We start from the raw sequence: 22,239 nt of genomic DNA on the forward strand, positions 1-22,239 counted from the left end.
CCTGCATATTGTTACATTGTGAAGTTTCCTTGTGAAGAATATTGTCTGCTTCACAAAATGCATCTTTGTTTCTTTAAGAAAGGAAGAAGTGTATTATTTTTAACATGAAAGAGGACTGACTGCCTAAATCAAAGCAATTTTAGGAGGTAAATTTTGGTCGTCCTCACGTGTACACTCAGTGCTTCAGTAAACTCTTCCAATTATATTTATTCAAAAATTATCCAACTATGGCAGAGCACTATAGATTCCGAAAATACGACAGTAGTGCAAAAACAAATTTAACGCCACTAACCTAAATGGCTTCCCACTTTCGGATGTAATCCGAACAGTGGATTCCAGATGATTTGGTATTTTAAAATTTATGCCATTAAAAATGACAGTTTCATCTTTAATGAGGTGTATATCAACTGTCTGTTGCTTTTTAATGCGAAACTTTGCATATCAATGATATTCCATAAGCATATTTGTCTTTATTTTTTAAAATTAGCTTTCTAATGCCCTCCCCAAGGAAGCAAGTATTCAGCAGGAAAGCTGCCTACTTGAAACATCCTTGTTTAATATGGTTTAGTGAGTGCCAAGCACGTATGTAGGAAGCTTTGATATTCATTGGGCCACGTAGAAGTGAGGGATTAGCCTTCTGAGAACTGCAAATTCATAATTAACTACAGAGAAGTACTTTATGTTGCCCATTTATAACAATTATTCAAATAATTGTATTCATCAGTCTTTATACAATGGATAAAGCCAATTAGCAACAGGAACACTTTCAGCCAATCAGATTTCAGAAAAACGGATAGCATCCCTACTCACTTGCCTCTGTAAGTGATTGCATTACTCACTGCTTTCCCTTTTGTTGCCTAAATCCATAGTTTGAGAACCATCCGTGGACTCGAACCCTCCCATTTCTAATTGGCACCTGCCCTTGAATATTGGCACCCAACGTTCATAATGGAAGTTCTTCTTCAGGAGCTGATATGATGGCTTCCTTTCATGGCACCAGCCTAGCTATCGATATTCATTGCGCTTCTTTATAAGACAACCTACAAAATCCAAGCTTTTAGTGACCATTTCTACATGATTGTTTCTGTTACTTTGGTTGTTGGTTTTTTGTTTTTTGTTTTTTTTTAAATAGCGCAGTCAGTTTGACGTTGCGGGTTTCCAGAGCATCTGTTCCATGCTCTGGTTGGTAGTTCACTGAGCGTTACTCCCTACATCATTCATTTAGCAAATGCTTGCTGAGAGTATAGTCTGTGCTTGGCTCTAAGAGAAGGGAAAGGTGAAAAATAAAGACCTGCCCCTCTCCCCAGAGTCCTTGCAGTTTTATAGGTCTGCAAAGAGTCTCGCAAAATGACAAATCCCATTAGAGAAGTACTAGCCAAGTAGAGGATCTGGAGCCATCAGACAGGACTTGGAAGAGAATGTTAAGGAAGGAGCAGAGGCCACCTTGATTGTCTAACATTGGGTGGCGGTGAACATTTTACGAAAGGGGCATAAGCAAAGCATGAGGAAATGGAATCCGTCCCCTAGCTGAGCCTCCTGTTGTTTATCTACCTCCTTCTTCCCGTCCTTTAATTCAGATCAGAGCTGGCTGAGAGTCGTCACAGCTGGCCAGCGTTGGTGGTGGCTTGGTAGAGACCTTGCAAGCCCCCACCTGATTATCTCCTGACCTGACTGCTTTCTCAGCTTTGAGGGTTTTATTTTTCGGGGAAACCACTGATTTTTTTTAATTCTCCTTTTTAAGAAGTCATTTTGTGAAATCAGATTTTCTGATGAAGACATAACCTGCAATCTGTGGTTAGCAGATGCTGTACCATTTTGAAAGAAGTGATCCAAGATCGTCATAAATTGATAACGATACGTATTTGTCAGTATTGGCAAAGGATTTCAATTTATGGTAAAAATGTGAAATCAAACTTACATACATCAGTATGTAACATCTAAATATATTTGTATTTTAAGAGCTATGTCAGAACATCGACAGCTAACAATCAGGCTTTATTTTTTTCCGTTTTGCATGCTGTTCTGAATGAGTGATTTTAAACATTCATCTTCATGTGTCACGTGCTTTGAAAGTGGAGACTGAGGAATCTTTCTGCCTTGATTGTGTATCAATAACAAAATGAAACAATTAGAGAAATGTACTTCTGGATTAATGCATTCAAGCTATCCAAAAAAAAAAAAAAAAAAACAGAGAGAGCGAGCAAGAGATTTGGCTCATGTTTTTTAAGAAAATTCATCCTCAGTTCTTAAGTGTTTTGTTTATGTCCCTTGAGGAATGGAAAGAAAAACGATTTGTTTTTACTTGTAAGGCCTCACTCAGTTGCCCAATTCCGCAGAAGAGCTGGACAGTGAGGACCTCTCAGGTAAGGGCTAGTCACTAGGTAAGGCGCTGCGGTGTCCAACCTGTGGGCGCTCTGTCCACGCCTGCCAAATGCCTATTTGGTTTCCTGAGCACTTACTTAGCAATTGTGGATTTTGAGACGGAAGGCAAACAAATTCTTATGAACGCTTTCTTCCTCCCCACGCTCCTCTCTTCCCTGTGCTAGTGGCATGTCTATTTCAGATGGGAAGTGACGGCGTTAATGTTAAGGAGGTCAGGTCATCTCGGGGATCGCACTGAAACCACTCTGCATTCAGTGGCTTAAAATAATTGTTTATGTTCTAGATGTATAATGGTTCCAGAGGAATTTTTTGGAAATGCACAAAGCAGTTTCAGGATGTTGGATTATGAGAGAAGATCTCTATTTAAAAAAGAAAAAGCTCATGTTGACCATCTGCTTCTGTAGAATAGACTAGAAAAGCCACATCATAGTTATCTTAGAAGCACAGAGGGGGGCAGGGAGGAAAGGGGCAATTGTTTTGTCACACACCATGATGTAAACTAATTATCCACCTCAGACCTTTTTCACAGCACACTGAGCTCTTGCAAAAGTAGGTTTCATGCTTGATTCCAGGATTTAGGTGTTACTAATCCAGAATAAGAAGCATATCCTATAAAGGGGGAGGGGGGGTTGTGGCTCTGAGATTCAAAATGGTCAGAGCTAAACAATTATATAAGCTGCCATGATGCTCTGGGACTTCACTGCCGACCAGCTACAGCTTCTTAAACATTTTGATCAGTCAATTCTTAATAAATCAATAAGGAAGGGCCGTTCCTCATTAGTGTGATAGAGGAACCAGGATGTAGGAGTGTGGATCCTTACTCCAGCCTTTGGAAGGGAGGGTCCATGTTTCCCCTTCCTGAAGAGATTTCACTTGAGCACCCTTGAATAGTTGGTTGTTAAGGTGGCTCCAGTCCTTGACGACAGGTTCCCCCCATGAGAAAATAAGATAGAGCCACCTAGCCTTTCAAAATGCAGATTTATCACCCCCTATGTGCTTCTGTGAAACGTAAAAAAAGGAGAATGTCTTTAATTTTCTATGTGCCATGTCCCAGTGTGAGCTTCGCTGTTGGGTTTTTCCACAGCGAGTTTCAGGAGGCCATATTGGTTTTGTTCACTGCTGTATGCCTGTCATGTAGTAGGTGCTCGATTGACACCTGTTGGATAAATAAGTGCCAAATCCCAATGAATTCAGACAAATAACTAGGAGATTAGAAAGATAGCCAACCCATCAAGAGAGTGTTTCATTTTTGCCTCTTACTGGTAGTATATTTAGAGAAGTTGCAAAAACATTCCCCCGATTTTCAGAGCTAAGTCCTTCTCCTTGCACAGAACATAAGGCTGGTCATAAGCAATGCGCTTTCAGTTCATGTCCTGACCCTAAATAAAACCGCTCTCTGACACAATGGCCCTGGTGAGTGGGACTTCACAAGGACCCTAAGAAAGGACTGAGTCCTCATGGGCCTGATCCTTCTTGGCTTATTAGCCAGATGAGAGTCACTGAAATATGCAGAAGTAATTTTTCTTCTCTTTAGGAAAACTGGGACTAAATCCGCCATCTACCCAAGCATCATCAATTAAGGAAACACTCTGGGTCTCTGTCAGCTCTGCACCAAGTCAGATGCGGCCTTGCTATAGTTCTATCAATCACCCCCGAGTCAGAAGCAATAAGCCAACAACTGTTTGTGCTCCTAATAATTCGGTTAAATTAGTAATTATGTGCCCCCGCCCCCTCCAGGAACACTGCACTGTTCAGGAGCCGTAAGTCATGTAGAACACTGATGATCTATCAGGCCGGGCCTGGGCTGCCTTTGCATCTGGTTTGATGAACTAATCAAAAACTGATTAGCACCTTTGTTCAAAGGGGATGCTGATTAATCAATGACTATTGATTCTGAGCTTGGCTTCCCTCGGCAGCAAAGAGACATCTGAAGGGGGAGAAAAAAAAAAAACAACCAATAAAAATTGAGCAGCTGTCATTGTGTTTAAATTTATTAAAACAAAATACATTATTTTTTATGAAGCTGTCTTGAAATGGGTCACTGAAGGGGAGCATATTGATTGAGAAAGGATGAACTTCTCAAATTTCTGTAGCCTAGAGACTGAATTCAATTATAATACAAGACAAACAGGTTAACACCCGTCTTAAACAGTCCATCAATAAATGAGAGTAGGTGTTGTGCATTTAATGCTAAACTGTGGTAATGAATAATCTTACCATCCATCCCCTGTTCCATCTGGGTAGAAATTTCATCCTTGCCTTATTATGGATAAATGCTATATCCCGCATTTCCTTGGAAATAATGATGGTGTGTCTTCTGCCCACCTCCCCCATTCACCACTGCTACCTCAGCTAATGACAATTTCATAAGCAACATATGGTGCTCCATCCTCACCCAGCAAAGCAAGTTGCCCAGCTGATCCTCCTCTTTAATCTGCATTAAAAAATTATGCTCGTGTGTAGTTCAGTGATTTAATTATTGGCAGACCTGGGGAGCTTATCCAGACCCACTTTGAACCCTTTCGTTTACTTCTTGGGTGTTAACTTTATTGACGATGGATCCACAAGAGTTTTGAATTGTTTTATCAATTACATCTGCCGTTTCCTGGTGACAGCTGGTGGTTATTGCCACCCATGTGGAATAGAATAGCTTTAAGCATATTTATCCTTCTATTTTATTTTAAAAGTTTTAAAAAATGTCGGCACGGCCTGCCTCCTTTCAGCACTGGAAGGGCCTTTGGGGACTGTTTAGTGGAGTGCATTGGTAAATACATGGTGTGCCAGAGAATGGCCCTCTGGCGCTATCAGAGCAGTCCATCAGTCTTCTGCTTTTGAAGCAGAGGCCCCGACAAGAAATTCCAGAGCTGTCATGCTTCCCTAAAACATGATTTCAACTCTTGCCCTGCAAATGAGAAAGTGATCTAGAAAAATCCCACATCTCTCTCACAATTGGTAGAAAGTATGGGTGGAGGGAAGACTCTAAATGGCCCTGATAATCTGTGCCAGGCATTATGGAAGACTCTAGGTGAGAGTCCCCTAAACGAATTCTGAAGGAAACATGGGCTCAAAATATAGTCTGAATTTAGGTAATGGAAGCACATAAAGGCCTTGAATCCAGATGATCGGTTCTGGGATAGGATATAGGACCATCTGGTCATTCTGAGTGTCCTCAAAGTTGGCTGAACTTGCTTGGAATGGGGGTGAAAAACTCAACAGACATAACATGGGGAGGGGGGCGATCTTTCCCTCCTTGCCCCCACCTAAGGTATGGCCCAGATTTGGCAAACAGGCTATCTCATTTCGGTGGTAGACTAGCAATAATGATATGATAAAGAAAAACCAGCTGGGCTGATTCGAGGTATGGCCCCATGAATCTAAGATTTAGTATTTAGCTTGTGTTTATACAGTTCTTTCCAGCTTAGAAAACTTCCACATATCTCACTCGCTCTTCATTCAGCACAACTGCTCGAGCCTCTCCGTCAGCCAGGCTCTGGGTGGGCAACCAGGCATGCAGTGGTGAACAAGACCACCCAGGAGCCGGAGCCGCTGGGGACCCCACAGCACAGGGCCCCTGATCTTTCAGCTCCCTCCCAGTGGGGCAGCCAGGCTCAAAGCACAAGATGGTGGTGAACAGTGACACGTGCTGTGGGTACCCTGGAAGTGAGTGACTGGGGCTAGGAAGAGATGGAGGCTAGCTCAGAACACAAGCTCACCACAGAAGGCCATTGAGACAGAGAGAGTGAGCCAGCCATGGGAGGGTTTTCAGGAGAATCCTAGGAGAATTGTTAAGGAAGGCTTGTTTGTCTCAGTTGGTAAAGGAGGAAGACAAGAGCTCCCGAGGTTAAGTGATTTACTCAAGAGACAGGGTCAGAATTTGAACAAATAGGTCTTCTGGCCTCTGCAGGAAATGGAGACTTTGGTTTTAGAACAGTTCTCCTTCCCCTGTGAAATCCACCCTTCCCTTGCAGGCATCTTCTTGACAATGCTTGGACCCCTCTTGGACCCCTTTCAGTTTAATGCAGGGGTCCAGGGAATGAGGAGGGAAAAGTCGGACTCTCTGGAGCCCCTCAGGGGTAGAACCATATGCTGAGTGGCCTGGAAAGATCTCTTCCAGCATCAAGTCATGTTCTTTGTCCTTCAAAGAAGTCCTTAACTCAGATGATTTGGGTGCCCGTTGTCCCACTGAGTGTCCAAAATTATGGGAACAGTTTCCCACTGAGATGATGATCTAGGCCATAGGGAAGTTTTGGGACACGAAGGTTAAAACATGTAGAGTTCCTTAATATTAAAATTCTCTTTAATATAAGGCAGTAGACTAAAGTCATATTGGGTCCATGGCACCTTGTCCATGGCTTTCCCACAATGTGAATTTGAAGGTCATCAGATTGCTGATCTTCCCATAATCCAACATGCTACTGTTTCCCTCATGGGGAGGAAGGAGGCCACCAAATAGAAACATTCCTCAAACTAGCAGGTCGCCAGCTTACAACACAAAATGTGAATTCCAGTTCTACAGGTTGGACACTGCTTTGGGGTGACTTCACCATATTCATTAACCCATCCTCCTCACACCCCCCAAATGCCTGAGATCCACAGAGGCATCTTTCTCCCGAGAGAGATTCTAGTGGGAAATGTATGTTTGGAAATACTTTATGACTGTCCTCTTTATTGGATGTATACTCTCATAAGGAAAACTCTGGTTTCATTCTCTGTGCCTTCCCGTTGCTTAAAATGGAAAAGGCACTCATACTTTTAAGTCTTTATTATGAGATGAGCCGGGTGGACTCCTGAGAGTGCCTCTTGGTCTCTGGGGACACTGAATGTTTGGGGAGGATCCCCTCCTGTTCGTTAAGGCATTTCTAGTGTTGGGTAAATTAACGAAATCAAGTTACTTGAGATAGGAAAAATATCGACCTAAAAAATACTTGTTCTCCTATTTAGCTGACAATAAATATTTAAAATCCTCATACTCAGATAGTACACCTGAATCATGACCTGACTCAGGTAGCCTTCAGCCTTGACCACACAGGGCAGCGAGGCCATCAGTCACACTGTGCACCATTCTGCAAAACTGGAAGAAGGCTTTGGTCAAACACCAAAGCAAATGTTTATGGAGCATCTTACCATTTGAGAGCAGTGCTGAGTGTATGGACAGCCCTTCCCCCAAAGCCTTGATAAGTATTCGCCTTGAGTCAGTAGTACTAAAAGAACTGTGATAATGCTCTCCTTGGGCTTTAATATAGTGGATTTAAATCTGACAGACACTCACTGAGTACCTATGATATGCCAAGCCCTGGCCCAGAGAGGCACTTTCATATTCGGCAATACACCGGCCTCTCAGAACGGCCCCATGAAGTGTCTGGTTGTGCTCGTTGGCTCAGAGTGGCTGATCGACCTGTCTGAAATCACAGAGACAAGTAACGGAGCCCCACTTGTACCCCAGACCCGAAAGCGGGTCCAGCACATTCTCTAGTGGGCTGTGCAGGAGATGAGATCCTCACTCTTCTGCGTCTCCTGCTTGGGTCTGTTCCTGGAGGATCATCTAGGCAGTGACAACCTAGGAGAGCCTGAGTCCAGATCAATGGGTAGTCACGATGTACAGCCAAAGCCCAGAAGCAGTACTTCTAACTTACATGAACGCATACTGAGCTTTGGGTGACGGGAGGACGCAGACCACAATTTTCCTTTAAGTAGCTTCACACGGTTCCTCTGAAATGTTAGCATAACTGGCGTTACAGTGCTAGAATTAAACGCTGGTGAAGGGAAGTACTGGCTGCCTGGGATGCTATATGGGATCTTCTCGATTTTCTTGCTTTACATTTATTTCTTCCCTTCTGCTTTCCAAGAAGACCGAAAAGAAAGGTTATGTTGCATAGAGGCTAGTGTGCTCCAATATATATTAACATCTTAATGGGAAAGCTGTGCATGTACTGTATACATTTACTACTCTCTGACAAGAGGGAATTAAATGTCAGAAGGATTTGTAGCATCTATAATTGAATTGGTGCTGAGGAAAGCAAATCTTAAGGAAGAATAACATATTAGGATTAGCAAATAATGTGGCATTTTGTCAGCGCATGCCATTCAGTTTGTTCCCCTTCAGTAATAAAGTTGTGCTCTTTCAAATGCACGCTTATATTTGTTGCCACAAAGAGAGCTACAGTAGGTGATGGGATTGAGCGGCTCCATTTTGTCAGAAGGCACCAGGGTTTGGCTGCCTTTGCTTTGGTTTTGTCTTTGAGGTCAGATTTTGGTTTTGCCTTAGATTTGGAAAATCCGCCATCAGGCTTTTTTTTGTTTTCTTTTTGTTTTTGTTTTTCTTCTTTCTTCCTAGCAGGAAGTAGCTAAGTAGCACATGCCATGGTGCTCATGAAGAGGCCTCTGACAGAGACTAATCTAATCCCTAGGGTCCCAGGAAGATGGAGGCGGCATTTCCATTATAAATACGATTCAGAGAGTTTTTACTTAAACTGACTTGTCCGGGAAGACCTCAGCCCAGGAAAAAGTCTCTAACTCAGTCACATAACGGAACTGTTGCAAAAAGTCAAGATTCCTAACTTTTTTTCCCACTCATTGTTTAGATAGGGAAACGGGAGTTCGAACATAGGAATTACCCAGTAGAAGTAGGAAGATCAGCGTCATCAGAACCTCCTCCGTATTTTAAATATTAGTTTTTAAGGTGAGACCTAAGGTAGTGTGTAACCTATGGGCACAAATAAATCCATGCATTGAGGAGGAGGAGTCCATTCTCCCCAAGATGTTAAATGTGCCAGCCAGCCGGAGCCAGGGACGGTATGAAATGTGAAGGTCACGCCAACATCCAGTGGCCGTCCCCTGCCATAGGTACTGTGTGTTACGTTTTAACTGGATCGGACTTCAGCTCCTCAGAGGTAGGAAGCTTGGTGTCTTCCTGGCGCTGCTGCTGCAACGAGCATTCTGCTCAGTGACGACCTCTCTGTTAGAGCCCGTGTTTGCCAGGAGCTTGTTTAGGACGTACTGGCAATTCCCTGGCTGCCCGTGAATCCGGAGCCTTCTAGACTTATCACGGATCCACGATGAAGGCATTCGTTCTGCAGCTTCTGTGAGGCGTCCCATGCCAGGTGGCGAAGTAGCCATCGAAACCGAGCCGTGTCACAGAGCCCTGTTTTAGCACAGGCGGCATGATGCCGGAGCGCTGCGTTAAGGACGGCTCTGGCAAATACTTTAAGGAAGGAAAGCAAGTGGAGAAAAAGGAGTCCCCTGGGGGTGGGGGGCACTGAAGTTCCTCACTGGCAGTCACTTTTCTCGGCAGCCCCTCGGGAACTGCTGCCTTTCAAGCCGCCCCCTTCGTGTTGCCCATGAGGAATGGAGTGGGCCAGGTCACCTGGCCCAAGGTAAAGAAAACCGAGCGCTAAAAAAGAAAGAAAACCGAGTGCTTTGGGGCATCACTCTTGGGACTTTCTTTGAAATGTTTTTGTCCTCGCGTTTCTAAGATGCTAATGCGAGCCCAGGGTGGCCGTCGCTATGACCCAAGCAGTAGTGGCCAACTTAACATTCTGCAAGCGACTTGTAAACTCTCACCTGGAGCCAAGTCACTCCAGCTTTTTGCCAAAAGAAAAGCCAACTCACGAATACTAAACAGCTCATGATTGATCTGTCCTTAAAGAGACTCATGTCACACTTAGAGCCATAGACGGGGCTGCAGGAGGGGACAGTACAGGCAGGAAAGAGTGAGCCCGCATGACCTCTTCTCAGCCCCGCGTTGACAAAGCGTACCTAAAATCCAGAGCTACGGGACGACTCGGCCTAAGTTACTTGACCTCACACGTGAAAGGACTGGGGTGACCTTCGTCCCCCGAACACCCTCAGTTCAGGGCTGGAATAACCTTGATGCCTGCAGCATACAGCAGGCAGGAGCATGGCTTCTCCTGCAGGATGGTGTGGACAAGGCTTAGTCCCGGAGATACGAGCGCTCTTAGTGGCACCTGTTGCTTCATTTCTTAAAAGAACAGGAAAGCATTACTTTCTAAACCCGAGACATGTCCGTTCGCCCGAGGACTGGGCATGTTTATAAGAGCTTTCCACACCCACGTTTCCTTTCCAGTGTGGGAGCTGGAGGCGGCTGTGGTGTCTGGCTCTTTAGTTTCCTTCTCTGTCTGATTCAGAAAAGGAACCACAAATCTGGAGATGCCGCCTCCCCCCTAAGAAAGCTCATAGAACCAGAGTGAAAAGATCTGCACCAAGAGGAGCAGGGTCTTTGGATGATGGTGACAGATAGTTTCTCAAGTGTGCCACTGGGAAGTCGTTTCTCAAGCACTAGCCAGAGCTCTTCCTTCGGGGGCAGGACAGGAAAGGCTGGGTGGCCAGCGGACTTCGTCAGAGCCATGATCCTGTTGGTGGCTGATACTCCCCGTCTGCTCCAGGCATCCCCTCCCCCTCCGTTTCCCCGCTGCCTCTCTGTGTAACATCTTGTGCCCTTGCTCCTGGCCTTGAGTGAGGCACCGGCACACAGGTGCGCGCAGTCCGGCCCTGGTAGAAGGTAACCAGCCTTCCCCCTCTTCCCCCACCACCTCGGGCCAATCGACGGCACTATGAAAACCCTCCCGCCCACCCCACACATTGAAACAGAAGGTGAGAGTGAACGGAGGCGGGAAAGGGCTCCGCTGTCTATGGAGGACGCCTAGTCATGACAAGTGCCGGTGGAGCCGGGGTGGGGTGGGGTTGAAAGAGGCGGTGAGGAGCTCACAAACCTCAATATTCCCTGTAAATTAAACATCAGTTACCTTCTGTGTCCGTCTGCAGTAATTGAAGGCAGGAAAAATGTCTTGGTGATTAACTGGTGGTAGTAAACTTCCTTATCAAGTGAGTATCGGGAGATAGCTGGAGACATTACCTTTATAAATAAGTATCAGTAAAATATATATGTCCTTGAGGGTAGGCAAAATCGCCAAAACACAGGTACCAAATGTGGGCAAAGTGCAGGGAGGAAAAGGCAGCCCCGAGCGCATTTAGCTCTAAGTTCGTGGGCAGCAAAGACCAAATGAAATGAATCCCACAGATACCTCCCGTGAGGTTTTTTTGTTTTTCTCCATCACAGAGCTTCTCTCCCTGTCTCTCTGGCTTCTAGAATGTTCCTGTGCCAAGGGCCGGAGGAGGCGGTCTTTTAACAGTGGACATGAGAGTGCCTTCTCCTAAATGGGTTATTTATGTGCCCGGTACAGTTTCTCGAAGTTTCCCTCCACTCTCAGTCTCCCCCGGACAGGGCCTCTCTTTACCTCTTACCCCTAACTCTCCCCTCTCCTCGATAGCTACTATCACTTTGTTTTCCCCACCCAATTCTAAGGCCTGTGGAATTAGTTGAAAGACCCTTTATTTTTCAATAGGTGTGAAGCTCACGGCAAATGGAGGTCCGTTCATTTTCACTCACACGATCCCCTATTTTGACAGCTCACTAAGGAAAACACAACTCCCGACTCTCATCTTCCCATCAGCGATTCTGAGTCTGTGCAGGTGGGCGAGAGGGTCTCCAGGGTGTGAAGTGCTGTATCCCCCCAGCAGGTACCCTGTGTCAAGGGGCATCTCAGGTGGGGAGCGCTCCCCTTCGACAAGCTCTGTGTGTCTCTAAATTAAGAGAAAAAGTTTCCGTGGCCAAGTTCTGCCTCGTTGAAATGACTTTCAAGACACAGAGGCTGTTGCATCCACAGTAGGCAACACTTTTGGCCGAGGAGGGCAATTCCTCTCTACCACGTTTCAAGTCGAGCTTATTAGACAGGTTGCTGGAGGGGCTTGCACATCACGAAACGGGCTAATTGGCTGTAGTGCACTCTGCCTCCAACCCATCTCCCTTCTCCAATTAAACTCCCATCATCCTGTTGTCCTGGGCGACCTGCTGCTGCTGCCTCTGATTTGGCATTTCTGTTTGGGCTGGGTTTTGGGGGGTTTTTTGTAGTCCTTCGGAAGGTAACTTAATGGAACACTTTAAATAGTTCATTTTTTTTAAATTTAAACTCTTTTAATTAAAGCATTTCTCGTGGAACCCTCAGTCACGAGTCCTTTCCCCACATCCTTCAGTACTTAATCTCAGAGCAGAATTGGAAATATCGATAGAAAGTGTAAATCATGCCCTCCTGCTGAAAGCGTTGTATCAGGTTTCGGCTCAAAAGAGCACCATTACCTTTAGCTGTCACGGATCTGTACACTTGATCGATAAACTTCAAATATTATTAGAGGTGGAGGCTTCAGAGATTTGCTCTGTTCTTTGGAGAGAGACAGAGATAAATCTTTCTTAAAAATTGACTTGAATTTGCACTCTCCGTCTTCCTGGTGAAATGCATTTCTCTCGGGCGTCCGGCAGCTGCAAGGGGGACAGATTTATAGGCCATGTGCTTCTTGTACTGAAAGATTTAAATGGTAAATCCTTCACATATGACTTCACAAATCATGTAAAGTTAAAAGATTTTTACCGTTTCTGTTGCTGCTGTGCTTAAATTGTAAGGTACAGCCAGTAAATCATTTTAATGGAGGTGTCGTACTCGACTCAATAAAAAAAAAAGACAATGGTTTAGCTTCCACTCCAAAATGTTAATGTATTAATCAACGGGAGAATAATTGTTTTTTACTACATTTATAAATCTCGGGTGCCATTAGGGTTTCAGCAAGGGGTGATGTAGCCACATTCCTAAATTAAAATTGTTTACACTGCCATACATCCATTCCGCATCGCCATAGCTCATTCTGGGTTCATTTCGGAGTTGTTCCCCAGCCAAACATGTCGTTCTCAGTCGCAAAAAGGCATCCTGAGGGAGTGATGCTTATAAAGGAAAATTAATTGCATCGTGAAGTGTTAAATAAATAAAATAAAACCCATCTGTGGCAATGGACAATTATTCCTGGCTGTCTTTTTTTGAAATAGGATTTTAGGTTTTAGATTGAGGCTTACCCCCTCATACATCCTAAATGTAGCAAGCCTGTCACTTGTCTTTAGTCTTACGAGCCTGGTTTTATCTCCAGGCAGCTGTGGCTTCAGAGCCGCGCGTGACCTGGGCCCAGCAGGGAGCAAGTCACTGGGCAGCTGCGGAAAGCTACCCCAGCCTCCCCTCAGCAGCTCCTGTTGCAGCCCGAAGGTGCCCTTCCGATCACCCACAAATAGCGAGGTCACCTCCTTACTAGGATCTGCAGCCGGACACAGAGAGAGCAAGTGCTGAGACCAGGCCGGAACTTGGACAGCCTTTTGCTTCTCTCCCTGGCCCCTAAGTGTGTTCCACGCGCATTAGCGCTGCTCTGCCGCTTACAGTGACATTGCCCTGTGGGGAGCACAGATCAGTTTGGCACCGGACAGGCCAGTCTGTTCCCTTGGTGTGACTTGGTCCAGCTGGATGGTCTCTCTGCCTCCTCCAGTGTAGGGGACGGTGACCTCTTACCTGGAGGCAGCACGGCCAGGGCTGCTGGTGTCTTGTAATGAGCTCTACATCCTTCTTCCTTTTCTGATTCCGGCAGATTCGCGAGCGGGCGAAGAAGGCGCCATCAGAGCGGTGGATCATGCCGTGATCGGCGGGGTCGTGGCCGTGGTGGTGTTCGCCATGCTGTGCTTGCTTATCATTCTGGGGCGCTACTTTGCCAGACATAAAGGTAAGCAAGGTGCTTTGGCAGGCAGGAGGCCTCCCGTCATCGCAGCCCCTGCCTCTGGGGACTCGACAAGGTTTTCCTTGATAGGCAGTTTGGATGATGTGGCCACGTTGCCTCTTCGATTCCTGAAACTGAGAGAGAGAGGAAAAAAGAAAGGAGAAAAAAAAAAAAACAACCAGAAATCTTAGCAGCTGCTGATTAGGACTCTGAGAGTTGATGAGTGGCACGTCTTGATTTGGATTTTCTCTAAAAGCTTTCTAGATTTGTTATTCTGCAATCCGTAATTGGGGCTAGAGCAAAAATTGTAAAATAGGGGCTGGCAGGCCAGGTGTGGTGTGAACCCCCAAATGACAAACGCACAAAGAACGGGCCCGTAACCTTCTGCTTTCTGGGCAGCAGGTGGACGGGACTCTGCACCCCCCTGGCCCCAGACTTAGGGTAAGCTGGTCACAGCGGCTAGAATCCTTCCTTGGTTGGATGTGCCTTAAAAGCCACATAAATATGTATTTTTTAAATTATCGGTGCAATTGATTTAAATTGCCATTAATCATCACACTTATCAACTGTGCAGCCTGGATGGGCAATCATCTCTTCCAACGCTCCTCCTCTGTGCCCCATGCTGCTCTGACCCTCTTCCCCGCGCTTGGTAATTTATTCTTCCCTTTCTCTGTCGGCCCTTGTCTTCTCTGTTGTTTTTCTCAAGCGCTGTGCAGTGAGTGTGCGGGGCTTCCCTATAGCATCAGCTCCAGGCGCTTGCATAGTGAGCACAGGATTGGGGTTTGGGGAAGATTCCTTGAGCACCGCAGTGGAGGTCCACGGTGCTTGAAACCACCTTTGGGACCCACAACGCCCATCTCCAGCATAAACCATTTGGGGACCCCAGGCGCTGTGCATACTTCGGCCCATGCCCAGGAGGCAGCCCGCTGGGCCGAGAACACCCAGCCTCTTGGTGTTGAGCTTGGTAGAGCCAGGAGGGTAAGGCCAGAGAGTGGGGCCGAGTCTGCTCAGCAGCTGTGGAGAACGAGGTGGGGAAGGGCAGCCCGTGCGGAGGAAGGAAGGCTCTAGGGGGGAACGTCTGACCGCCCTCCCGCTCACATTCGTCACTCACGAAAACCTGAAAGTACAACAAAACGAATCAGCCATTTGTTTTTTCCTTTAAGAATCTTGGAGGCTATATAACGGGAGGAAGGGCCGTGTTTGGTTCTGGTAGGCAGCATAAGCTCCACCTAGACGTCACGCTGAGGTGCAGTTCTTGTCTTTCTCCATAAGCTTTCCCGTAAAGGGTGGGGACCTGCCAATGAGAGTGTCTCCAACTTGGGAACGTTCTGTGTGTTGTCATTATAAAGTGGCCGTGCCAATTAGCGAATCCATGAATCCGGGTCCAGGCTAGAGTCACACCACCGGCGGGAATCACTTGTCCCTCGAGACAGACCCCGGGCCTCGAGCACACCTGCTGTTGTAATATCAAGTGATCTGTGGATCTGGACCCCTCGCTCCGAGGTGGGGGTGGGGGCAGGAGCCGGTCAGACATGCCTGTACACGCCCCGGCGCGGCCTCCCTGACGGACGGGCAGCCGTGACTCGGGCAGCCCGGAGACGGGGGCGCAAACAAACGATTTGAGACGACAGTAGAACATCGTCAGGGCCCTCATTCATTAATTGGCTAATTGCTCTTCCTTGCTTTGGTCTTTAACCATGTGCGTGCACATTGCCGGTCACTGGTCCTGGCCTTCACTGTTTATGCTAGTCAGCGGCTCTCTGCATTTCTAGCTCCCACTCACGTCTTCTTCTGCTGACATTCTCTGGTCATAATCACTGCTCTAATGTCTCATTTGCTGAATTATATCGCAGCGGCTCAGTTGGAGTGGTGCCTTTGGAACCCCCGGATCCCCATTTGTCTCATCCACCTCGCTCTCTTCTTCCAATTGTTTCTTCCCTCTGCTGCCTGCACACCACTTCGGCTGATGATGGCCATAAAGCAAGTTGCCATCTCTGTACCACTTTACACAGAGGCCATCAGACAGTCACGGTGCTTTACCCCTTCATCTTTCAGGTACATACTTCACTCATGAAGCCAAAGGAGCCGATGACGCAGCAGACGCAGACACAGCTATAATCAATGCTGAAGGAGGACAGAACAACTCTGAAGAAAAGAAAGAGTACTTCATCTAGATCAGCCTTTTTGTTTCCATGAGGTGTCCAACTGGCCCTATTTAGATGATAAAGAGACAGTGATATCGGAACGTGCCAGGAATTCGTGTGTTTTTTTACGAATGGGTGGAAAGGTGCGAGACTGGGAAGGCTTGGGATTTGCTGTGTAAAAAAGAAAAAAAAATGATGTTCTTTGAAAGTACACTCTGCTGTTTGACACCTCTTTTTTGTTGTTGTTGGTTGGTTGGTTTCTTTTTTAATTTTTATTTCTTCTACCAAGTCAAACTTGGATGCTTGGATTTCGTTTGGGTAGACTGCAGAAAATTTTGTGCCTTGTTTTTTTGTTTGTTCGTCGTGTTCCTTTTTTTAATTTTTTTTTCCTGCGGTTTCTTTTTTTTTTTTTTTCCCCTTCATGTGCATTTATTTTACCCAAAAAATTGGGGATTTCTTTTTTTTTTGGCCCCAAATCTCCCATTTTGGAATTTGCCTGCTGGGATTCCTTAGAATCTTGTTTCCCCTTATTTCGTTGTTTTTTTCCTTTCCTTTTTTGGTTTATTTTCTGAAGTAACGGCTTTCTGTTCAAGATTCAGTTTCACGAAAGGAGAACCAGCACAGTTTAGATTTCATAGTTCAGAATTTAGTGTGTCCATAATGCATTCTTACTCTGTTGTCGTAAAGATTTGGGTGAACAAACAATGAGGACTCTTTGCTGCTACCCATGTTTCAAATACGTAGAGCAGTGAAGACTAGAAACATAGACTGTGATTCAGAAAATGTTCTGTTTGCTGTGGAACTACATTACTGTACAGGGTTACCTGCAAGTGAGGTGTGTCACAATGAGATCGAATCTGTCTTTAATTCTGTATCTGTAGACGGCTCAGCATAGAGACCCCGCACCGTCCGGCAAGGTTTGGGGCGGAAGGGGGCTCCTCCTTTATCAACGCCCTAAACAGACCTGGCAGGTGAGGTCTGTTCCTTTTATAGAAATGGACAAATTTGAGTTGCCACAGGAGGGGAAGGGGGGAGTGATAGTCCTGCTCTGGTTATTTCTGTTCCAGACAATTCCATCCACCTTTCCCAATCGGCCATACTTCTCACCAATTTGTAGGGAAAAAGCAAGTCCGCGTGGTGTGTGAATGACTGGATGGGGACAGGGTTTGGTTTTTGTTGTTGTTGTTTTTGATTTTTTTTCCTTTGTGCTTAGTTAGAAAGACAGTAGGATGTGGCCCGCATGTACTGTATATTACAGATATTTGTCATGCTGGGATTTCCAACTCGAATCCATGTGAAACTTTCATTCCTTCAGATTTGGCTTGACAAAGGCAGGAGGTACAGAAGGGCCGGTATTATTCTCACACTGGTCTGCTGTCGATCTAGTTCTCGAAAGGTCAGAGCAGAGGTGGAAAAACAGCATGTAGGGATTTTCAGTTACTTAATCAAAACTCAAATGTGAGTGTTTTTATCTTTTTACCTTTCATACACTAGCCTTGGCCTCTTTCCTCAGCCTTAAGAACCATCTGCCAAAAAATTACTGGTCTTCGCATGATGGCAGCCATAGTGCTTAGCTACTAAAATAAGTTACCTTGAACATATCTTAGATGGGGAGCCTTGGGAAAAGGTAGAGGAGTCAAGTTGCCATTTACATTTTTTTTAAAGAAATGTGGGGATTTTCACTGAAACGTCTAGGAAATCTAGAAGTAGTCCCAAAGGACACAAACTAAACTCTTACCATATGTGTTGGTAAGGCTCCAGACTCCAGAATACAGTCCTTATGGAAAGATGGCATCAAAAAAAAAAAAAAAAAGAGAGATCTATATATATATAAATATATATTATATAACATTTTCAGTGAGTAATTTTGGATTTTGCAAGGTGCATTTTTACTATTGTTACATTATGTGGAAAAACTTAACGCTGATTTATTTAAGGGGGAAAAAAGTATCAACTCTTTGTTATTTGAAAGTGTGTTTATTTTTCTTGTCTTTGTTTTTAACCTTTGATAGAACCATTGCAATATGGGGGCCTTTTGGGAACGGACTGGTATGTAAAAGAAAATTCATATCTGAGCAGCATTTTGTTTCCCTCCCCCCCCACCATCCCTAGGCACTTAACCAAGACAAAAAGCCACAACGAACATCCCTTTTTCAACGAATTTTATAACGTGCAGCTCTATTCCGAGCCCTTTAGTGCCCATTCTGACCATAGTGTAACTGCATCAAAGGGTGGGAACCATTTCGCATGTTGTTGAAAGGTTTTTTTCAGTTGTTCTTTTTAGGGGGAAAAAAAAAACCTACCATTGCTCACCAAATTGGCATCTCATTTTTGGGACCTTCCATCTTTGTTTTGAAAAGTGTACAGTAGTGCAGTGTTCCTGATGTAACTTTATGGCTTACAATGTTGACATGTCTCAGGTTCATGTGTTTCGACTGGTGTTTTTCCGTCTCAGGTAGATTGCAAAGTGTAGGCCCCACGCATTGGAAAAAAATAATAATAATAATAAAGCAAAAACAGGAAAGTATGGATTTTAGTTGTATATTGGTTTATGTATTTTTTCTTAAGTATACAGTGCACTGTTTGAAATGTATTGTTGAGTATTCCTTTGTACAGGTTGATCACTTTTTTTAGAGTGAAGAAAGAACAAACTTGTTTTTTGTGTTTTTTAAAGGAATATAAAATAATGAAGGATGTATCATTGATGCCAAATAAGCTTGTTCTTTAGTCACACCGACGTATTATTTTTCCCTTTAGGCCAGTTCTGTTTTCAAGGTGTACATGAACGATGTTATGGTGTAAGAAATTTCATATCCATATGTTCCCATTCGCATTTTGTATTGGTTCATGTATACCATTTTTACAAAAAAAAAAGAAAAAAAAAAGAAGTACTATAAAATATCTGTCTTCTTAATAAAAAAAATTAATGTTACCAAGTGACCCTTTTCATCTCATTCTGGACTTCTTACGGACGGACGCCCCGGGCGTGGGCCGGCTTCCTCCCCAGGGTCGGGCGCAGCGACGCGAACGCGGGCAGCAGGTGCTGGGAAATGCTGCCAGCCGGGGCTCGGAACTGCTCGCTCTCGCTCGCTCTGTCTCTCTCTCCCTCCTCCGCTCACACTCCCTGCCCTTGCTCTCTTCTCCCCTCTCAGCGGACAGGTGGGCCAGGTGCCCCGGGCAGCACGCGGACTCAGCGATTTGTGCAGGTGCACGGATGCAGCGGCGGGCCAGCAGGCGGCCCCTCCCCCCTTCACCCACCACCCCCACCCACTCCCCTGTGTTGGCTGCTCCACCTGTCTCTTATTTTGGGATTTCGTGTCTTAACAGTTCATTCCGCCTTCTTCATTTCAAGCTCTCTCTCTTTTAACAAAAAGATGGTGTGATCTGCGGAGGACTGGCTTGGCCGCCTGTGGGAGGCTGTTCTCACTCACCGTTCAGGCCGCTGCGGTTTCAGGGGCAGGCGGACCGCAGGATCCCGTGTGTGGTCTCTTGCCTTGCAGGCGGGAGTGAGCAATGACTACACTTCATGGTGGCTGATCTCACAAAGGCACGGACGACATGTGAGCAGCCCCAAACTGCCCTTTACCCACCATCGGCCCAGCTGGCAGGGGCGGGGCCGGGGGGGGGCGGTGAGCTTCCTTTTCTCTCTGGGGCAGGTAATAGGGAAATGGTCAGCAGTGGAAGGAAAGGTAAGCTCCAGAAAAGCCAAACGCTGCTTCTCTCATTTCAGCCTCCTCCATCGGGGCCTGGGCTCTTGCCTGGCAGCCAATCAGATAGGCGGTCACCTGGTCTCTGCCCGTGTGCTCAGTGTTGTGATAAAGGCAGAGAAGCGGAAGGCAGTCGCTGGGGAGTAACCGGGGCATCCTTTCCACCTGTGTGAAAACACAAACTGGTCCTCAGGCCTGGGGGCCTCGCTGAAGATGGTTAAGGAGCCCCAGCAAGGCTGGAGGAGTTTCTTAGAGAAGGGAAGTGGGCTGGAGAGCCAAGCTAGCCTCCCAGAGGAGCCAGGCCCCCGCTGGGCCCGAGAGCCCGGGGTAGCACCGCGGGCAGTGAGCCCGCCCGCCTGCTGGCCTCAGTGGCGGGGATGAAGCAAGCCAGATGAGTGAGATGTGGAAGGTGGGGTGGGGCCTGGGGTGCCCTCGAAGCCCAGGCACGGGAGTCAAGATCTCCAGGCCCTGTCTGGGCCTCTGCTGGGGATCAGGGGAGGCACGAGCCGTGGGATCTACTAATTCACCACAGCCTTTTACAGAGGGTGATAGAGGGCAGAAATCAGGAGTGCGGGCTCCAGGCCCCGCTCCGCCACTTACCAGCTGTGTAACCTCGGGCAATTTACCCAGCCTCCCTGGCCTTGGTCTCCTGCTCTGGAAGGTAAGGCTCACCATCAGTGCCGTTAGGAGACGTACGCGAGATAAGCAGTAAGCACTAGACGCAAGTCAGTCATACAGGATAGAAGGAAACGGGGGAGTGAAAGGCTGGAAGGTTCCCCACGGCTACAAGAGGTCGGCAGTCCTCACGTGAAGGGGGCTATTGGGCGCCTCTGCGTGTGGCCACCTCACGTCCTCATAAAGCTTGTCTTAGAAGGTATAACCACCCCTGTCTCCTCACCATCCATTGGAGGCCATGTGGCGTATTCAATGTCCCCAACCCCGTCCCCTTGTCTATGGCGTGAGACTCCAGATTCAGCTGTAACCCACAATGAAGGGACCCAAGAAGCCCACTGAACAGAGAGGCAGGCGTGAGGTGGCCCCTTGCTGCACAGTGGCCGGTTGGGTTCCACGGCATATGCAAATGAGAAAGCACCAGAAGCAGGCCACGTTAGCAGGAGCCTAAGTAGCCCGCTCCTTCATTTGGTCTGGGAGTGAAAACGGCCCTCGTTTCCTCCAGAGGGTTTTCACAAATGTTTTGGCCTGCTTGCATTCTCCAAATACATCAACTAGGACCCCGAGGTGATATGCGGGTGTTAATTGGTGCAATCTTTCACTGTCCTCTGTCTACTCGAAATGTAATTCTTATACTGCCATGGACTTACTCCACGGAGAAATGTTCCCTTGATTCTGTCATCCAGAGCCTTGAAGCAACCATGCCGTTCCCCATGCTGCAGGTAGAAAGAGCCCGCTTGAGTGAGAACGTTTTGTTTCATTATAAAATTCGCTTAAGACCTTTCTTGTCAGTACACAGCCCTTAGTCACAAAAAAACTGGCAGCCACCTGCCTTGGGAGAGGAATGCCGATCCACAGCTCCACACGTACACTTGGGAAATATTTCCAAAATGAAACAGCTGGATGTCGTAACCCACTGTCCAGGCGAAGGAAAAGAGGACTCTCCAAAGATCTCGTAGGCCAATGGCCACCCAGCGGTGGACACACAGTAGGCACTCGGCAAGGAATAGCTTATTCCAGGGAGACTAGCCAAGTGCCCCGTTGCTGAGTCTCACTAGACCTAGTCTGACAGGTCACCACTTCTGTATTTCAAACCTTGACCTTGACAAGCGCGTCAGTGTAGGCAGCTTTCCGGTTGGCCTTGAAGAACGCACCGGCCAGCCCGTCATCCTGGTCCTGCCTGGGATGGAATATCTCTTCTCTCCCACAGGGAATGATGTATTTGATAATGGCTGAGCAAAGCCTCACTATTGTTAGCATATACTGAGAAGGGCCTTCAGAGTGTCAGGAAATACGCCGTGTTAGAAAAATTCAGGCCACGTTCCTTGCCTTGTCCGTGTTCATTTCAAAATTGTCCAATGTGGCTCTTAGAGCCACATCATTCAATTCCCCCAAGTAAGCACCCCCCATCATTACACATTGCCAGAAAGAGGGCGTTAGGCACAAGGATAATGTGAGCACCCCAAAACTCAGACTTGAAAGCAAGAATCTTCATTTTGCAAGTCTTCCTGTCCTCTGTTTCCAGGCTCTCCCCTCCATAGGAAAGTTTCTTTTTTGTATTTTTCATTCCAAAGTCTACTGCCCCTGCTGGTCAGTGCCCAGAAATACACCTCGGGCCTTGCATATTCAACTATGGAATTAATCAGAACAAGGAACCTGACTTAAAGTCAGCGGCTTTCTCTCTCACCAGCACACCCACCGCCGATGCCTTTCTACTCCCTCCTAATCCTTTG

The 22,239-nt window shown here is 46.4% G+C and overlaps 1 protein-coding gene across 5 annotated transcripts in view; it reads left to right on the forward strand.

Moving 5' to 3' along the window:
* The window catches only part of CADM1 (cell adhesion molecule 1), a 331,788-nt gene extending 313,378 nt beyond the window's left edge, over positions 1-18,410 (forward strand). For 3 of the 5 annotated variants that reach the window (XM_039229287.1, XM_039229289.1, XM_039229290.1), the window contains 2 exons: positions 13,858-13,989; positions 16,039-18,410. In XM_039229287.1, the coding sequence (XP_039085218.1) occupies positions 13,858-13,989; positions 16,039-16,157 (251 nt within the window). In that variant the 3' untranslated portion in view covers positions 16,158-18,410. Of the gene's footprint in view, positions 1-2,309; positions 2,364-13,857; positions 13,990-16,038 lie in introns of all 5 variants that reach the window. The other 2 variants (XM_039229286.1, XM_039229288.1) reach the window with 1 other exon arrangement.
* The last annotated feature ends 3,829 nt before the right edge of the window (positions 18,411-22,239 follow it).

This window comes from Hyaena hyaena, unplaced genomic scaffold (assembly GCF_003009895.1).
Source record: "Hyaena hyaena isolate Hyena2069 unplaced genomic scaffold, ASM300989v1 scaffold_37, whole genome shotgun sequence".
Taxonomy (NCBI): Eukaryota; Metazoa; Chordata; class Mammalia; order Carnivora; family Hyaenidae; genus Hyaena; species Hyaena hyaena.